We start from the raw sequence: 19,241 nt of genomic DNA on the forward strand, positions 1-19,241 counted from the left end.
ATCAATGTGGAATTCCGGTGGGGGGTCATCGTCATTGGCAGCTATGCTGCTGGTTCGGCATCTCCCGGTGGCCATTCCGCACGATACTCTTACCCGACTCTTTTCTCACTACGGCGCTTCCTCTGTCCGCCCTTTTTCTCATGGACGGTTTGTTACCTTTCTGTGTATTCTCTTCAGCTTAGCATTCAATCTATTGGTGGTTGGATGCTTCTGGCTCTATTTGTATCGCAATTTGAAATTGATGCTGTCTTCGCTCTTGTTCTCCTTCTGTTTTAGTTTGCAAACTCTCTTTTGGGATTTTTATTTACACTTCAACTCAAAACTGTGCAATATTCTTGTGCGTAGGGTGAAAAATTGCGCTTTTGTTGATTTCAAGGATGAAATGTCAGCATACCAAGCCCAGAAGCGGCTACATGGGTATTTCATTATTCATAATTATCACATTCATTTCTTTGTTGATAGTGAAGTTCTTGGGACTAGTGCATTACTAAATGATGATTCATAATCCCAATTGTACTTATTGGTCTCATGTCTGAAGAGAGAGCTAGTAAAGTTGTTGAGGGGACTAAGCAACAAGATAATGAAAGAGAGGTTAGGAAGGATGCTGTCTCTATGGTGAAAGATGTTTCTGCTCCTAGCCATCACTATAGTGGGAGTAATTCACATGCTAGCGAACCAATTGCACAAAAACTCGGTATCGAATATCCATTTTCGCCCCACCTTGAGTATGTTTTACTCTCTGTGCTTTTCGGAGTTATGGTATTTGTCCTTTTTCTTATTGATTCTGCCGTTCTTTCTTCAATTTCTAGCTGAATTCTGTTTTCATTGCATGGCTCTAATTTCTGGAAGGTTTTTGGTTTGCTTGAATGTATTTGTGCAGAAGCAGTCTTTACTGAATATGCCATCCATGTTCTTTGTAGCAGCCTACTGACTAGTTCAAACAACCAATTTCTGATACAGATATGCATATCTGCCACCTGACGGTAACATCCTCGCAAACATTGTAAATGCTCTTATTTCAGTTCCCCGTTTTTACACTCAGTTTGGTGTCATTTTGTGTCCCTCTATCTCTTTCATGTACAACACCATATTTGTGACATTTTCTTTTCTATATACTCTCGAATACAGGTTTTACATTTGATGAACAAAATGAATATTCCCGCTCCATTCCGGAAGGGATTACCTACTCCACCTCTTCCAGAAATTTCCATGAGCACCACCACCACCTCCACCACCCATGGACTCACATGGAATATTTATCCAGTAGTGGTCTGAAATGGAGTCTTCAGATGAGATGATCCTTTGGCTATTGCTTTTATCTTGTATTCTCATCTTGTTAGTACAAGGTCATAAATGAAAGTTCAACTCAAGGACATTGTCCTGTTATGAGGTCTCCTCTGTGTGAGTAGAGTGTGAATTTTGTTTGAGAATCAAACCATACACAAGTATACGCATTATATAATCATTGTAATAACTACATTTAGGTTTTAATGCATTTTCCACATGATTTGTATGTATTTGTAAGCATTACTATATGGAGAATCTTTGTGCTTTCTGAACTTGGGATGTCTGCTGACCTGTTCTCCGCCAACTTTTTACTATTTAGACTTTTATAGGCAATGCTTCTAGTTTTCCGTGGTGGAACGCACGAATTATTTTATCGTCCACATATGGTTTAGGAAGTCGGACAAGAGGCTAGACCTACTCGAAAGCGTGCCAGGCGACAAGCAATTGTTGGACCTGCTGTCGACAGGGACGTGGCTCATGAGGCTGTTGGATTGAAACAAGTTGCATTAGTTCCCAAGGAGAAGCCTATAATGAAAAAGAAAAACCCCGTGTTGCAGGTTGCAACTTGCAACCATTGATCTCTGGTATAATGTATTTGACACTTATTCCCCTTTGCAAAGACTTATAATGTAGTGGTTTTATGACTCTACAAAGGAGTTGCAAGAACCAATCCCTGAATCTTCTGCTCGTGAAACTTTTGCAACTTTAGAGGAACTAAATAGTGGAAAATTGCCTCCAGTGGAAATCTTGTCACTCCCAAAATTTAAGGTATTATATCCTTTATTACTTTCCTTCTACTGTCTTACTTCTCAAGAACCGTACAGGCAATCAAATCTATTTCTACGATGAATCCTAAAATCTATTAGAAAATGGCTACATGAATGCAATATGCAAAGGACTTTTATATAATCCTGCAAAAAGTCTGCACTGTTTGTGGAGGCTGGAGGAACAAATAGGTTATATGTGCTTGTGCTTTGCTGGTATTACCAATAATTGTTCATTGGATAGTTCAAATTGCACATGGACGAGCACTTGCTTTCCCATACTTGACATCTATTGACTCCACTGAACAGAATTATACTGCTGGTGATGACTTCTACTTTATATTTGGTTAGTGTAGTCTGTCTCCTTGTTCCTTTCTTTATACTTCCGTATTAATTAGCAGTGATTCTATTCTGCGCACAACAACTCTATCCATAAACGTGAGTCAATACTTGTCTTTTCTCCTCAAGCAGTTACTGCAGTTTGAACTCAGCAGGATCATTTTTCGGGAGCGTTGTTGCTGCCAAGTCCAATCTTACTGTGAACTTAATGCAGGTGAGATATATTAGTGAATACATACACATACAAGATCTCCCTGTCCTAGGCATATACATACATCTGAAGTGAAAGTGGTGTTGCTTTAGGAAGGAAGAATGAGGGGCCAAGCTTTCAATCAGATTCCCAACAACCGTTGAGCTTGCTTGTAATGCTCTGGTATGTTTTCCCGGCATTGCTTCCTTTCTTCTGTGATTTGGTTTTACAAGTACTGAGCCGTGACTGTGGGCAAGTGCAGAGCGCGGTAAATGGTTACGTATTTAGAGGAAAGTGATGAAAGCTTGTGATTGGGCTTGGTTTCTGTAGTTGATAGTTTGAATTTGGATTGAGCATAAGTGCATAACAGTTTTTGTTACTAGCTATGTATCATTATGAAACTATAGTTACTCATTTCATGGCTGAAAGGTCTTCTTAGATTTTGGTCTTGCAAGAACGGGTCCTTTTGCTGGTAGAACCCATGTGTCAACACGGATGATGGGAACAATATGGTTTTGCTGCACCTGAGTATGTGATGACAGGTATATATAGCATCTCTATCTATATAATTTTTCAACTGAAATAAATCATATCCTAACAAAACTGTAGTCGCATTGATCTGATCAGGCCACTTAACGGAGAAGAGTGATGTGTATGGATTTGGCGTGGTGGCACTGTAAATGCTGACAGGTTTGCGAGTAATTGACATGAGACGTGTTTGGATGAAACCACGTTTATCTGATCGGAGGAAGTTGAAGAAGATGTTGATCCGCGTCTGGAGGGAAACTATGGTACGAAGTCTGCAGCAAAAGTAGCTGAGCTTGCCCTCCACTGTCTTGAAAAGAATCCGAAAATGCAGCAAGTGGTGGAGACACTGGAAACAGCCGCTGAGGCACCAAGACAGCATAGAGTTCATACCATTTTGAGGCTTAGCTCATATAGTTGATTTCTATAATATCCACATCAAGAGGTGCTGCAGGCTTAATTTGCTTAATTTGATGGGAGAAATATGTGTGTGAATAGAAATGGTCATTATACAAATAGGGTTAAAGAATAATACGTTTTGAAGCTCCAAAGCCCCTTAGGTGGGTATTAGAAATTATAGTTTATAATTTGAACTTTGGACAAATTTTAGTTTATATATAGCCTCAACTTTAATTTATTTTTTTGGGATAATTAATGTATAAATACATGAATTTTATTCATTTTTTTTATATTTATCATGAAATTTAAAATTTAGTTATAAATACATGAACTTTAAACTTATTCGTTTTTTATTTTTTTCAAATTAAAGTTGACTTGGAATGCCTGAATCTTGATGTGTACAAGTCGGCGCTCAGATACGACAACATTGGTTTTTGATAGAGAAAAATAACTCAAAATTAAAATGTAAAAGTGAAAGATAAAAAATTGTCTATAGATTTCACAAATTTAGAAAGCCAATTTATTCTTTAAGATTTGGGGATTTCAGGAAATTAATTTCGTCATTAAGAAAGCCAAATTCATAATTTTGTTCATTAAGATTTGGAGATTTTACAACCAACATCGATGGATTCCTCATCGCAAAAGCTTCTGCAAGCTCGTTATATACGAATTAAATAATTAATTTTGTCAGTTCAATTTAAATTTTGACATGCCAGCATTAATCTTGTTGGATATAGAAAAATAGGCCAAAAATTAAATAAGTTTAAAGTTCATATATTGATAATTAGATAAGTGAGTAAAATTAATGTATTTATACACCAATCACCCTATTTATTGTATGGCCCAAACTTTGAGAAATTGTTTAAACAAATTCTCAAATCTAGGTCTATATAAAAAAATAAAATTAAAATTGAACCGATAAACTAAAATTTGTTGAAAAGTAAGGCTATAGACTATAATTAATCTAAAAAAAATAATGAAGATTATTCGATACACCAATAACGAAAAACGTGTTAAAAATACTAACATTTTTCTCATCTTCGATATATTTTCCGGTACATGTTGCATCACATTGATCCTCCTATTAGTGATAATTTTACTTTGACTATAATCTAAATTCAATTGTAAAAATCAATGTTTCAGATAAATTTATATGAATTAATTTGCATTTATTATAAATGAATGAAGAGCACTTAAATAGTAGGAATGCAGAAGCATCAATGTCTTGGGTTTCTCTCTCAAAAAAGAAAAAGAAAAAATATCTTGGGTTGAACCCTTTTTCTATTTGGTTACTTGGTTACGAAATTGTACGGAACAATCAACATTGAAAATCTAAACTTTAATTGAGATTATAAATTATGAAACGTGGATCCCACCATTTACAAATTACAACCCATAACAATATTTTTGCTTGCTCGTATCTTTTTCTTTTTTGCCGCCAGTTCCATTAAAATTAATACTTACTATATACTCCTAGCTCACTCACTCTTCCTAGCTCACTCTCGCGTTCTCTTCTCTCTTCCTCCTTGCCGTACGGCCGTCCCTCACCGCGCCGCCTCCGGCCTCCGGCTCCGCTTGCTTCCCCTCCAGCTCCGGTTCCAGTTCCGGCTCCGTCGAAGCCGACGTCTCCTGCTCCATCTCCTCGCTATCGAGCCCTTCGGCTCCGCCGACTGGTGCTCCGGGCCGCAGTCTCCCTGGTCTCTCTCCTGCTCCATCCGCCACAGATCCGGTGAGTTTCAGTTTTCCACCACTTTTTATGTATTCATGCTACTGTTGGTCGAGCATGGATGAACCACATTTTTATGTGTTAATGGTACTGCTCTCAGCTTTTCCGTCTTTCGTCTCTCAGCTTGCTATGGATCCGCCCATTTGGGGAAGGGCAGAAATGACTTACCAATACCATCAGGGAACAAGACGTGGCATGGTACTACGGCCACAAGTGCCAATTTTTGTAGAGGAAAGGTACGATGTAGCCCTTCCTTTTGTTGATCAAGAAATGGCGGCGTATTCTCGTGACCAGGCTGTAACACTTGTTCATGAAAACATTCTGCCAACTATAGTCACCCATAATTTGTCATTTAGTTCATCTAGGACACTTTACCATGATTATGACTGTATGCTTATGGAATACATTCGAAAGCCAAACCACGTGCTCGTAGATGTATTCACCGATCCAACTGTCCAATTTCATCCTACACCTCCAACTGTCCAAGTTAATCCTACACCTTTTTCATATGTTACCGATCGATTCCGTGTGATCATAAAAGGAGCCATAGAAGCTATATTGTACCTACACACAAATAGTCTTTCATTGGCATCTTTATCTCTAGATAATTTTGTTGTAAAAGATGATAAAGTCAAACTTTATCGCTTGGATTTCATTCCATGGTCGGGTCGAGATGGTAATCAAGATGCATCCGCCGATTTTGTTAAATTGGCTGATGTCTTGAATCAGCTGTTTGGAGTCTTGAATCAGCTGTTTGGAGTATTTATGCCTATCGATGTTCGTCATCTCATCAAATGCATGTATAACTATACCCACCGCTATCCCCAACCCTACGGGTACTTATACATCATTTTAATTCATTTAATCAATATATTGTTATTGTTCATTTTTTATTTATTTATTGTATTTTTTTATATATATATATATAGGGAAGCTCGATTTGGAGACAATGTTTTGTTGTCAAACCATTTAGCGGTTTTGACGACAAAAGAGAAGCTAAGATTGATTAGAAATTTCTTTGAGAGAAAGGATTACCCACAGATACGGGGTGCTCATCTCTGGTTGTATACTTTGATGGATTGTCATACTAACTGGATGACCGACTTTGACAACAATAATGATACACTTGGGATTTCCAGATTGGTTTATGATCATCAAATCTGGCGGCACAAAGATCCGAAGTTTAGTTACTTTATCCATGTGAAGAAGTATTTGAATGGTAGCGCTGTGAAGCTAGCTAGACACATAGTCGTTCATTTACCAGAGCATATTATGGTATTTTTTTTTTTCAATTTATATATAATTTATCAATTGAACTTATTTAACTATTTAATTTTTTGGTGTAGAACCACGCACCGGGCCTTATGTTCGAGCCGAGTCACATCGAGCTGATTGTTATGTCCATATTTTCGGAACAGTTGCTGGCGTTCCAGAAAACAGCACATGATCACCACTTTTTAGAAGTTCTACTTTAGCTAATATTTTAGACATTTTACTAGCTAATCATTGGATACTGTAAGCTCATTGTCAAGAGCTAGTACTCTTTTGGTTTCATTTTGTGATGCCTCTAACAACAATGTATGTGCTTATAGTTTCATAATGATTTGCTTTTTTCGCTTGTACACGTTGGATCATTATCAACAAAGTTCAGAAAATATTGAATGGTTGCTTGCAGCTCGGTTTGAAGATCAAGTCTGGCTGTCATGAAAATGATCGAGGAAGAAATACAAGTCAACGAGATCATGTATCACTTGAAAAATTGTGATGTTGAATCTTTTATAACATCTAAAGCAAAATATCATGCTTGGTCCCATTTCCAGTCCCTGCTAGACTTAGGCTTGAGACGATTTCTGTAAATGTCGAAGAAATCAGTTTAGACAGTATTTTACAGCTTGAATAAATGTGGATGAGTTGATAGTCATTTAGCTGTTGATTTTATATAGGAATGAGGGAGAGAAAAATCTCTTTCTCATCCATTTCTTTAACAGTTACGATCCATGAATCAATAAAAACTGAATAAGATAATATTAGAACTTTGTTAGCAGACATATGTAAGACTATTTAGTCTGCCTGTGTTTTCTTTCTTCAACTTCTAGCTGAATTCTGTTTTCTTATTTTAGGACTATTTAGTCTGCGTGTGTTGGCATGCCTCTAATTCTGGAAGGTGTCTGGTTTGCTTGAATGTATTCGTGCAAAAGCAATCTTTACTGAATATGCCATCCATGTTCTTTGTAGCAGCCTACTGACTAGTTCAAACAACCGATTTCTGATACAGATATGCATATCCACCACCAGATGGTAACATCCTCACAAATATTGTAAATGCTCTTATTGCAGTTCCCCGCTTTTACACTCAGGTCGGTGTGATTTTGTGCCCCCTCTATCTCTCTCATGTACAGCACCAGATATTTATAACATTTTCTTTTCTATATATTCTGGAATACAGGTTTTACATTTGATGAACAAAATGAATATTCCCGCTCCATTCCGGAAGGCATTACCTACTCCACCTCTTCCGGAATTTCCATCAGCACCACCTCCTCCTCCTCCACCACCCATGGAGTCTAACATGGAATGTTTGTCCAGTAGTGAGTCAGAAATGGAGTCTTCAGATGAGGTGATCCTATGGCTATTGCTTGTATCTCGTATATACTCATCTTGTTAGTACAGGGTCATAACTGAAAGTTCAACCCAAGGACGTTGTCCGGTTATGAGGTCTCCTCTGTGTGAGTAGAGGGTGAATTTTGATTAAGAATCAAACCATACACAAGTATACGCATTTTATAATCACTGTAATAACTACATTTAGGTTTTAATGCATTTTCCACATGATGTGTATATAGTTGTAAGCATTACTATATGGAGGATCTTTATGCTTTCTGAACTTGGCATGTCTGTTGACCTGTTCTCTGCCAAATTTTTACTATTTAGACTTTTTTAGGCAATGTTTTTAGTACTCTGTGGTGGAACACGCGAATTATTTAATCGTCCACATATGGTTTAGGAAGTTGGACGAGAGGCTAGACCTAATCGAAAGCGTGCCAGGCGACAAGCAATTGTTAGACCTGCTGTTGACAAGGATGTGGCTCAGGAGGTTGTTGGATTGAAAGAAGTTGCATTAGTTCCCAAGGAGAAGCCTATAATGAAAAAGAAAAACCCCGTGTTGCAGGTTGCAACTTGCAACCATTGATCTCTGGTATAATGTATTTGACACTTATTCCCCTTTGCAAAGACTTATAATGTAGTGGTTTTAACATGCTTGCAGATAAGAATAGCACAGAAGCAGAATCAACCTGAACTACAGGATTATGACTCTGCAAAGGAGTTGCAAGAACCAATCCCTGAATCTTCTGCTCGGGAAACTTTTGCAACTTTAGAGGAACTAAATAGTGGAAAATTGCCTCCAGAGGAAATCTTATCACTCCCAAAATTTAAGGTATTATATCGTTTATTACTTTCCTTCTACTATCTTACTTCTCCAGAACCTTACAGGCAATCAAATCTATTTCTACGATGAATCCTAAAATCTATTAGAAAATGGCTACCTGAATGCAATATGCATAGAAGTTTTTCATATAATCCTGCACAAAGTCTGAACTGTTTGTGGAGACTGGAGGAATAAATACGTTATATGAGCTTGTGCTTTGCCGGTATTACCAATAATTGTTCATTGGGTAGTTCAAATTGCACGTGGACGAGAACTTGCTTTCTCATACTTTGACATCTATTGACTCCACTGAACAGAATTATACTGTTGGTGATCCTACTCCTGTGCTGTACATCAAGAACTTGGCCGAAGATGTGGCTGTTGATGACTTCTACTTTATATTTGGTTAGTTTAGTCCGTCTCCTTGCTCCTTTCTTTATAGTTCCGTAATAGCAGTGACACTATTCTGCTCACGACAACTCTATCCATAAACGTGAGTCAATACATGTCTTTTAACCTCAAGCAGTTACTGCAGTTTGAACTCACTCTGTTGCAGGATCATTTTTCGGGAGCGTTGATGCTGCCAAGTCCAATCTTATTGTGAAGTTAATGCAGGTGAGATATATTAGTGAATACATACAAATACAAGATCTCCCTCTCCTATGCATTTACATGCATCTGAAGTGAAAACGGTGTTGTTTTAGGAAGGAAGAATGAGGGGCCAAGCTTTCATCACATTCCCAACAGTCGATGGCTATTCTCTTGATGGCTATTCTCTTGATGTCTTTCAGGAAGCACACGTCTTTTCAACTGTGGATGGCTATTCTCTTGATGTCTTTGTTGTTGACGGTTGGCCATTTGAGGTACCCCATCTTTATTTTAATTCTCACCCTAATAGAATTTCTATTCTCTTATAACATCCAATCAAGCTCTGCTGAAATACACATGATTCTTGAAAATGTTTTATTATAATCTTTTCTGATTTTTTCTTTTCTTTTTGTAATTGTATCTTGCTTTAATAAATATTGTACTAAATGAAACTTGACTCCTGTCCTAAGGTAGTTCTTTAGAATAGTTTTATATAAAGTCAATGCATATGGCATGGTACTTAATGTCATGAGTGACTGATGACCAACAAATCTTGATCTCGGTCAAGTACCTGAGCCTATGAACTCTGATTCATTCTTCTCTTGAGAAAATCAAGCACTTGTATTGTGAGATATATGTATGAAATCATCATCTGTTTGGAAACATTTCTCAAGTTGCATCATCTTATCATCATGTCACTGAAACTGAGAAAGTAAAATGGAGCTTGTTTTAGGGCCATTTAATACTTTGATATGCATTCTGGAATGCAATTTGCAGATCCTCACATTTACTTAGTTCCATCTTGCTAAGCCTGAGAGTTTCTGACTTACCGTTATGTTTCTTACTTATCACTTATCAGGAGGTCGAACAACTTCGTACTGCACTTGAAAAAGAAGTTCTAAAGACTGAGGTAAGATTCTTCTAGTATATATTAGGATTGTTGGTATTGTTTAGATGTGCATACTGGTCGATTCCGCCTATAATTGTTGGTTTATTTGTGTTGCACTTTCCTTCCTTACCTTCATGTTAGTATGCTATGCTAATCCCACAAGTTAGTATAAAACTCAAGAAATTTAAGTGGGACATTATATAATGAAACCTGATGTATGCATTGAGATTTGAATCCTTGGTAGGATTCTGTCTAATATTATTCTTTCTATCTACATAGCTAAAATTATGAAGGATATATACTATATCTTGCAGAAATGTTCGTGGCCCAATCTACAGTCTTTGCCTTCTCTCAATGAACATCAACAAATAAGGATCAAATGTGAATATGATCAACTGACAATACCCAGTGATGGTACTGATGTCTGGGAAATCGATCCTCAACTTCTCAAATTCGAGTCCAAAGTAGCTTCAGGATCGTATGGTGATCTGTAAGTATGACGGATGCAATATTTTAAGTTTAAGCTTGCATTCGAGCGTTCAATTCACCACATAAACTCTATGTTCAGATACAGAGGTACTTACCCTAGGCAGGATGTCGCAATTAAAATTCTCAAGGCTGAGCCCTTGAATACAGAACTCCAGAAGGAATTTGCTCAAGAAGTATATATAATGAGGTTTGTTGATACTAACTAGCTTCTTCTCCACATATTTTAACGGGTTGGCCTTTACTCAATATATTTTCAATCATTTGAGATTTATGAATTGTTCTGAATTCTGATGGTTTCTTTGTATTTTGGTTCAAAATAATTCACAGAAAAATTCATCACAAAAACGTCGTTCAATTCATCGGGGCATGCACCAGGCCTCCACACTTGTGCATAGTTACAGGTAAGTGTAGGCATCCATCTATCTCTTGTGCCATTTCAGAAAAAAATTCACTTCACATTTGCAAGCTTCTGTAATTGCAGAATTCATGTCTGGGGGGAGCGTTTACGACTTTTTACACAAGCAAAAGGGTAGTTTTAAGCTTCCTGGATTACTTAAAGTTGCGATTGACGTTTCAAAGGGGATGAACTTTTTGCACCAGAACAATATAATCCACAGGGACTTGAAGGGTGCAAATCTTTTGATGGATGAAAACGAAGTAAGTGTCTTATCCCGACACAAATGATCTTTAGAGTTGGAGCATCAGGATTGATTCATGGTTGGGGTTTCAGGTGGTTAAGCCGACTTTGGAGTGGCGAGAGTGAAGGCTCAGACGGGCGTGATGACCGCTGAAACTGGGACATACCGGTGGATGGCCCCTGAGGTATATATACTCTCTTCTCTTTGTTACAATTATCAATTTATCATAACAAAAATAATGAAGTTGGGCTTATTGGTTAAGTTCTCTCCCCCCCCCCATGAAGGTGATAGAGCACAAGCCTTATGATCACAAAGCTGATGTTTTCAGTTTTGGGGTGGTTTTATGGGAACTGCTCACAGGAAACGTATTATTCGACTCTCCTTAATAATCGGATCCGATTTGGTACGTTCGTTTTTCATGTTTTCGGCTTCACAGCTGCCGTACGAGTATCTTACAAGCAGCTGTTGCAGTGGTGCAAAGGGTATGTATAATTAATATTATATGCCAACTGCTCTGTGTCTTTGTTGTTGGTTGCGTTTGTTTTCGTGTGGTGAAATGCTCCGTCGTTGCCTTTAGGGTCTGCGGCCGACTATCCCGAGACACACGAACGCGAAGCTCGCCGAGCTGCTCGAGAGATGCTGGCAGCGAGATCCTGCTCTCAGACCTGACTTCTCTGATATAACTCAAATCTTACAGAAAATTTTTAAGGAGGTAGTATTTTTTTTCCCATCACCTTTACTTCAATTACTCATAGCATTCTTTTTCACTTAATAGTAAGCTTCAAAGGTGAAAATTTCATCTCAAACTGTTTACTATAACAAAACTCAGCATAACTTAAAAGTTTTTTTATGCAAAAAATAGAGAAATAATGCATGCTAAATTAATTTCGTTGTGAAACAGGTTGAAGAGGAGGGAGATGGACGAAAGGAGAAAGGCGGAGGATTCTTTTCTTCCTTGAGACGCGGCCATCATTAGCGGATTAATTTTATTTTAATTTAACTAGTGTGTAACCCGTCGAAATTCGACGGGTAATCACTTTAATTGTGTTTATAGTTATTGTAAATGAAACCATATTATATCAGTCACATATTTAAATTTGATATATAAAAAATAATTTTACTACTTGTTTTTTTCATAAAGATGTATAATGATACGTGTTCACTATCCACACATAATTTACCTGTTTTAATAGAACCTCAAACAATTATATTATAAATATTAATATACAAAAATAAAAGATTAAAAAATAAAAAACAATTATTTAGACATGTTGATAAATGTCTATACCCGTCAAGAATGTATACAACTCATATCCAAATACTTCCTCCGTTCCACATATCTTGAGACATTTTTTTATTTGGCAAAAATTTTATGTATATGTGATCTTATATTGATGCCACTAATTGCTGGGATGCTGATCTGGTCTCTTCTTTGCTGGGAGAGAACGATGCTCATAACGTTCTTGGGATACCTCTTCCCCCTGAACCACGGCCGGATAAACTGGTTTGGCATTTCGAGAATAAAGGCAGATATACCGTTAAATCAGCCTACAAGTTGGCGAGTTCCCTCACTCTTGACACGATGCATCGCGTCGAAGGCCCTTGGGGAAGTCTCTGCCAAAAGTTAGAAACTTTCTATGGCGAGCAGCTCGAAATAACTTGCCCTCTAAGGAACAGCTCTTATCCAGAGGGGTGATGGTGGGAGGAGAGTGTGACACTTGCAAGGCGGGGCTCGAAAACCTTTGGCATACGTTCTATCATTGCCCGTTCGCGGAGGAGGTTTGGAGGTGCAGCGGGGTTCAGGCCTTCATAACTGATATCACAGCTCACAGCGAATCTTTCGTGGAGAGCCTGTTCCTAATAATTGGAAGTAGTGATGCTGAGCTCAAAGCTAAAATCTGCATGTTGTTATGGCAGATATGGAGGGATCGAAATGGGGTTATTTGGAAAGGTGCGATCCCTGCCCCGACTCGCTCGATCGCTGCGGCTATGGAGAGTCGAAATGACTGGATTATGGCTCGACATAAGCTCTCACACCAGGTGCCTTCTGCTGCAGCTGCTTCTACATGCGTGGGCTGGCATCCTCTTCAGCCGGGTTATGTTAAGTGTGGAGTGGATGTTGCTTTCTTCGAGGATTTGCATGCGATGGGAGTTGGCCTTGTTCTTCGAGATCATGAAGGCCATTTCATCATGGCCAAAACTCTTAAAGTCCAGGGGCTCTTCAAGGTCGAAGAAGGTGAACTTATGGGAATAAAGGAGGCGCTTTCGTGGCTTAAAGAATTATGCTACAATCGGGGTTGGGTGGAGTCCGATTGCAAGCTCGCTTGCAAGGCGATTAGGTCGGGTGAAAGGAATATTTTAGAATTGGGAATTCTTGCTGCCTTTTGCCGTGAAGAGCTATCGTCGTTTTTGGATGTCCAGATTTGCCATGTCAAGAGAGATCGCAATGTCATTGCGCATTGTTTAGCTAGAGCTGCAAGAGATTTTCTTACACACCATGTTTGGAATGAACCCCCGGCGCTTGTGGAGGGTCATCTCCATTTACCATGCTCATGTGTTTAATAAAATCGTCTCTTGTTACCCTTAAAAAAAAAAAAAAAAAAAAAGAAACCAAATAATGCGTGAGAAGAGAATAAATCGAATTAGTTGCGATAGTTATGATTGGAACAAAACCCAGGTTGTAAGAATAATATCGCTAGCTATACATGATTAATTAGGTAAGGTAACTACTATTGTTTGGTTCAACAAAAGAAAAAATATATATATATATATATATAAATAAAAATAAAAATAAAAATAAAAAAATAGCAACGCCCCCATTAATATTCTCACTGACCTTAGTGCCCTACACATATTCATAATCATTAATTATAGGTTAGTTTCCGTTGCAAACAATCGTTATCTACTGTCTCAACTAATTCCGCTTAATTGCGCAATTAGCATGTGTTAATACGCTGCGTTGACTCATGCTCATGCCCGCCACAGATTTTGCATTACCATGTGACTCTTCGGTCAATTTGTACGATTCATACTTTAATAAAATTTTAATTGAGGATTAATAAATTTTAGTTGAGAGTTGATGAAATTTAATTGGGGTCGTACATTTGGATGCACACAATTTTTTTGTTTATTTTATATTTTAAAAAACTTTTTTATTTTTATAATCATATAGTATTGTATGATGTACTTAATTAGCCTTGCTTAGATGCACTCTTATACACACTTAATTAGCTTTACAAGACCATGTTTGTTTGGTTAGATGGACATGGTCCGTGACTTAATCTTGAGTAATCTCGAGCCAATATAATTTTGAGTAACTGAATGCATTCTATACATATATATTAGCGAGGTTCATAGTATGTACGTGCTTAGAGCTGAACCAGCTCTATGATTTATTAATATGAATTTTGCTATTTTTTGGAATTGTGGGTTATTACTTCTTTTTAATTGTTGAAAACTGCAAGTAATATTGTATGATAGAATTCTTTAGCTATTTCGACCTCATATAACCATAAATATGAATAAATAAATAATGAAGTAAACGAAGTTGTATCATGGCTTCCTATTTAAAAATAACATAAAATAAAATCAATTTAAAGGATTCCATTGTCTCATCTAAATCGAACGCTGTGCAAAAGGTGAACAAAAAAATATACGTACAATAATACTTGATCTACAAAGCCAAACAATGATCGTATATTCATAATCATAGCTACTATAACTATAAAAAAAAAATTTAAAAAATACACGCACACTAATTAATTGGCATTTAACTCACTATATATAATACTTAGCATTTTCAGTTAGAATCCAAACAAGTGAAAATGGCGGAATACAAGTTTTGGCAGAGAAGAGAGACGATAAGCATGAAGGTCGCCAAAACTCAGAAAGCGGCGGCGGCGGCGGCCAGCATTCTGGAGGCGATCGCGCAGCTCAGCGGCGGCGCGGAGGCGGCGGAGGGGCCGCAGGTCATGAAGATTGTGATGAAGAAGGAGGATTTGAAGCAAGCGCTGGAGGCGATTAGAGACGGGCGGAGCGGCTTGGTTAGGCGAGGACCGCCGTCTACGGCGGCGGCGACGTCGCTGGAGCAGCGGCTGAATTTCATGCGGCGGAGGCAGATTCTGAGAGCCGCCGGCCAGAAACCGGTCCGGTTCGTGGAGGCCGGTTCTTCAGTGCATACCTGAAGAGCTGTGATTATTTTATTAGAATTATGAGGTTAAAAGCTAATTGTGTTTCTTAATTGTTATTATAAATTTTTTTGATATAAAATATTACACCATCTCTGAGATAAAAAGGTCAATTTTTCGATCTAATACATAAGACTGGAATAAGGCATATGAATTAGTGCATAGAAATTATATGCTTCAAGTCACTGCTATTAATTACTTGCGCCGATGTGCATGAATAAATACGTCTTCCGTTTTTAAAAAAAATCACACTAATTTTTAGTATTTTGTTGTATGTTTAACTACTATTGTAGATATTTATGTTATTATTTCACATTAATTTTTATTTTGTTATATGTTTTTAACTACTATTATTGATACACAAAATTACATGTATCAAGAAAGAGTATAATTTTACATATATATCTTTAATTATATTTCATAATTTTAAGATTTCACATTTTGACTCTCTTCTCTCCCTTTTTGTGACACTTATTTCAAGATCGAGGGAGTAACAACTATATGCAAGAACAAGAATAAATAAATCCGTGATAGTGTAATGCTATGATTTTAAGATAGGTAGTTGTGAATGTTATTGCCAAAGATATATACTCTATTAATTCCTTAATTTATATTAGTTACTTCTTGGATAGATATGTTAACACGATTTGTTAATCAAGTTGTACTCTTCATTTTTTTTTTTTGGCCCCTTCTTTGAGCCATCTTTAGCCCTTACATCAGTGAATGATACTTGAGAAATTCTGACTTGGTAGATTTTATTAAAAGAATAATCAATTTTATTTGAAGTCTTGATTTATTCTAACCTTGAAATTGGGCTTAATTCAAGAATTTTGTTGGGCCAAAGTTTGTAAAATGGCCGAAGGATATACCGATTAGTTGGGCCTTCCTCAGACAAAACTACTGGGCCTTTTAAATCCATATATGCAAAAATAAGATCAGAATTACCTATTAATACATGTCATATAAGTTAGTCAATAATTTTATTTTTTTCAAACTTACCCAATGATATAATTTTTCTGTTTCATTTTTTGGGGGAAAACTCCATAGTACCAAAAAAAATAGTCAAATACATGAATTCTGATTTTTTTTATAAACAGAATTTATCAATTTTATAAATAAAAACGCTAACTTCTCGTATCATTATATTAGCCTTGAAAAATAGCTCACCTTAATTTGACGCGTTTGTGGTTTTAGATAATCATCATCACCTGCAACAACATGTACAATTAATACAATATCCCGGCCCACCACCCAAACCCGGCCCACCAACACATGCCCACATAAAATAAAAATCCCACCACCCATCTCCATCCACACCCGACCTCACACCAAAAAAACCCTAATTTCCCACTACTTCTGCAATTCCAACTTGATAATTCAATTCCCTGGTCATGGACGCTGGTTCTTCATCCGCTGGTTCTTCATCCCCTGGTTCTTCATCCGAGGAGAAGCAAAGGATATGTGCTATTCTGAATATAGGTAGCGATTATTATGCCGTCCACATAATTGATATAGCCTTGGAGGATGGTGCCGCCGACGACGACGCAATCGTCGATTTAAATCGCGTCGACACCTACCGCTTCGCCAGGCAATTTGTAGAGAGGGATCCAAATTTCTTCATTCAAGATTTCACCGAGACTGATGGTTTATGTGGGTTGGGTTCAACAATCTTCATGTTTGAAGGCGTAGATTATCGTCGGATCAAAGTTGACACTCTCTACTGCAGTATGGGCATATACAGCTTTCCGTTGTCGGCCGAGCACACGGCGAGGACAGCGGGGACAGAGCCAATACCTTGTTACCATAAAAGTAAGTTGCGTAAGAGTTCTGATATGCTAGGGCTCAAATGCTCAGCTGAGGCTGTTGCAGTTCCAGTTGAGCACGGCGCCACGAGCAGTAGCACTAGAATTATTATATTTTCTACTCAGATTGAATATTTCTATGATAGGAGTATTGATTTTGATGGTCGAGTAGTTGATTTTGAGATTTACAACACAGAGTCTAAGCTTTCTTCAAAGCTTCCACCTTTACGTATTGGTCGGCAAAGCGCCACCATATTCACGTTGGTGGATTTAGTGCGTGACCAAAGCTATTGTTTTACACCAAAATATAATATTGAGTGTTATTGGAAAGGAGGTGAATGGCGTTCTTCATTTCGTATTAGGGCATACACTTTCTTCAATGATGACACATTTGTTGTGGAACCAGATTTTGGTGGTGTGAGGTTCAGTCTGGATTTAGCTTCTGATTCTGAGAATCAAAAATGGGAATTATTTGATGTTCCCTTATCTTTGTCTAGTAATTATCATCATTTCACTGAAAATTTGCTGGTGTTGTCTTCGTACGGAGCTCATGAGGTTGGATATGAATGTGAATCCTCTGCAGCATTTCCTTTTCCACTATGCTCGTTTGTTTCTCCACAACTTGAAAGGAAGACTTCCTCTATCATACTACTTCACAACCCCAGATTTCTGGATTGTGTTGCTTGTATTGTTCAAATAGGCGAGGATGATTCCGAAAGGCCATTCTGGACTATGGATGTGGTAGAGTTCAATCCATTCTGGGCTATGCCATCCTGCAACTATCATGGGCAATTTGCTAGGCGCATAAAGTCTTTTAAATTTGCTTATTTTTGTAATTCTGTTAGTTCATGTATTGCGGGCTTGTTTGCCTTCTAGAAACTTGTGTTTTAGATCTAGGAAGAATGTAATGTTGAATTCAAAACTTGAGATATATTATTATTGTAAACATTTGGTTATTATTTTCCAATTCCAATGTCGTTTAGTATATGCTTGATTACCTGTTTCATTCCTATTATTGACTTGAATATACAAGATGACATATAAATATAACACAATGGCATTTCAAGAGTTTATAAGAAATTTTATGTTTGTATTGTACAGTTGTACAAACTTTTCAATCTCAAGATGAGATTCAATAGCCTACTGATAAATATCAGAAGGACATGAATCTTATCGTATCACATGAGAGTATAAATGCTAACAATGATGTGAGTCCCAATCCGGAAGGGCAGATGTTACCCCAACCCAGTTTAAGGATTTTCACCTTTGCGGAACTGAGGGCTGCCGCAAGGAAGTTCAGAACTGATTTTCTGCTGGGTGAAGGAGGTTTTGGATTGGTTTACTCGTACGTTTTCACCTCTTCTCTGCTTAGCTTAGCTTGTGAATATATGTATGAGATTGAGAATGGATGCTGTGTACCTTAATTTGCTGACTGAGGTGAACTTGCTTGGAAGACTTTCTCATCCTCATCTGGTGAAGCTGTTGGGGTATTGTCTTGAGGAGAAAGAGCTACTTCTTGTCTATGAATTCATGCCCCAGCCCAATGGCAGCTTAGAGAACCATCTCTTTGGAAGTAAGGGAGGATTGATTAATTCATCAACTTAATTTATAATATTAGATACTTAATTTGCTTACTGAGTCTATCCATCTTGGTTAGGGTCTGTGCTGTGCAGCCGCTTCCATGGGCCACTAGACTGAAGATATTGATCGGAGCAGCTCGTGCCCTACCATTCCTGCACGCTTGAGATAGAAAAGTTATCTACAGGGACTTCAAGGTCTCAAACATATTGCTTGATGGAGTAAGCTCTCACCTTTAAACTATCAAACGTCTCATTTTGGAAGTTCTATATTTTTATTAACCTTGAGTTATTTTTATGCCAAGTTATCTGACTTTGGCCTAGCGAAGTTGGGTCCATCAGATTATGGTGATATATGGTTATGCTGCTCCAGAATATATTTCCACAGGTAAACACATGCCCGACTAGTATACT

General features: G+C 37.7%; 1 protein-coding gene and 2 pseudogenes across 1 annotated transcript; all 3 read left to right on the forward strand.

Moving 5' to 3' along the window:
* The first annotated feature begins 4 nt into the window (after window positions 1-4).
* LOC131023646 (uncharacterized) lies at window positions 5-12,266 on the forward strand (annotated as a pseudogene).
* Window positions 12,267-12,956: 690 nt separating this feature from the next.
* On the forward strand, window positions 12,957-13,823 carry LOC131023647 (uncharacterized). Its single transcript, XM_057953192.1, has one exon. It carries the CDS (start codon window positions 12,957-12,959, stop codon window positions 13,821-13,823), a length of 867 nt encoding a protein of 288 aa, XP_057809175.1.
* A 4,590-nt stretch (window positions 13,824-18,413) lies between these two features.
* On the forward strand, window positions 18,414-19,219 carry LOC131023648 (probable serine/threonine-protein kinase PIX13; annotated as a pseudogene).
* The last annotated feature ends 22 nt before the right edge of the window (window positions 19,220-19,241 follow it).

The sequence above is a fragment of the Salvia miltiorrhiza genome, chromosome 4, assembly GCF_028751815.1.
Source record: "Salvia miltiorrhiza cultivar Shanhuang (shh) chromosome 4, IMPLAD_Smil_shh, whole genome shotgun sequence".
Lineage (NCBI taxonomy): Eukaryota > Viridiplantae > Streptophyta > Magnoliopsida > Lamiales > Lamiaceae > Salvia > Salvia miltiorrhiza.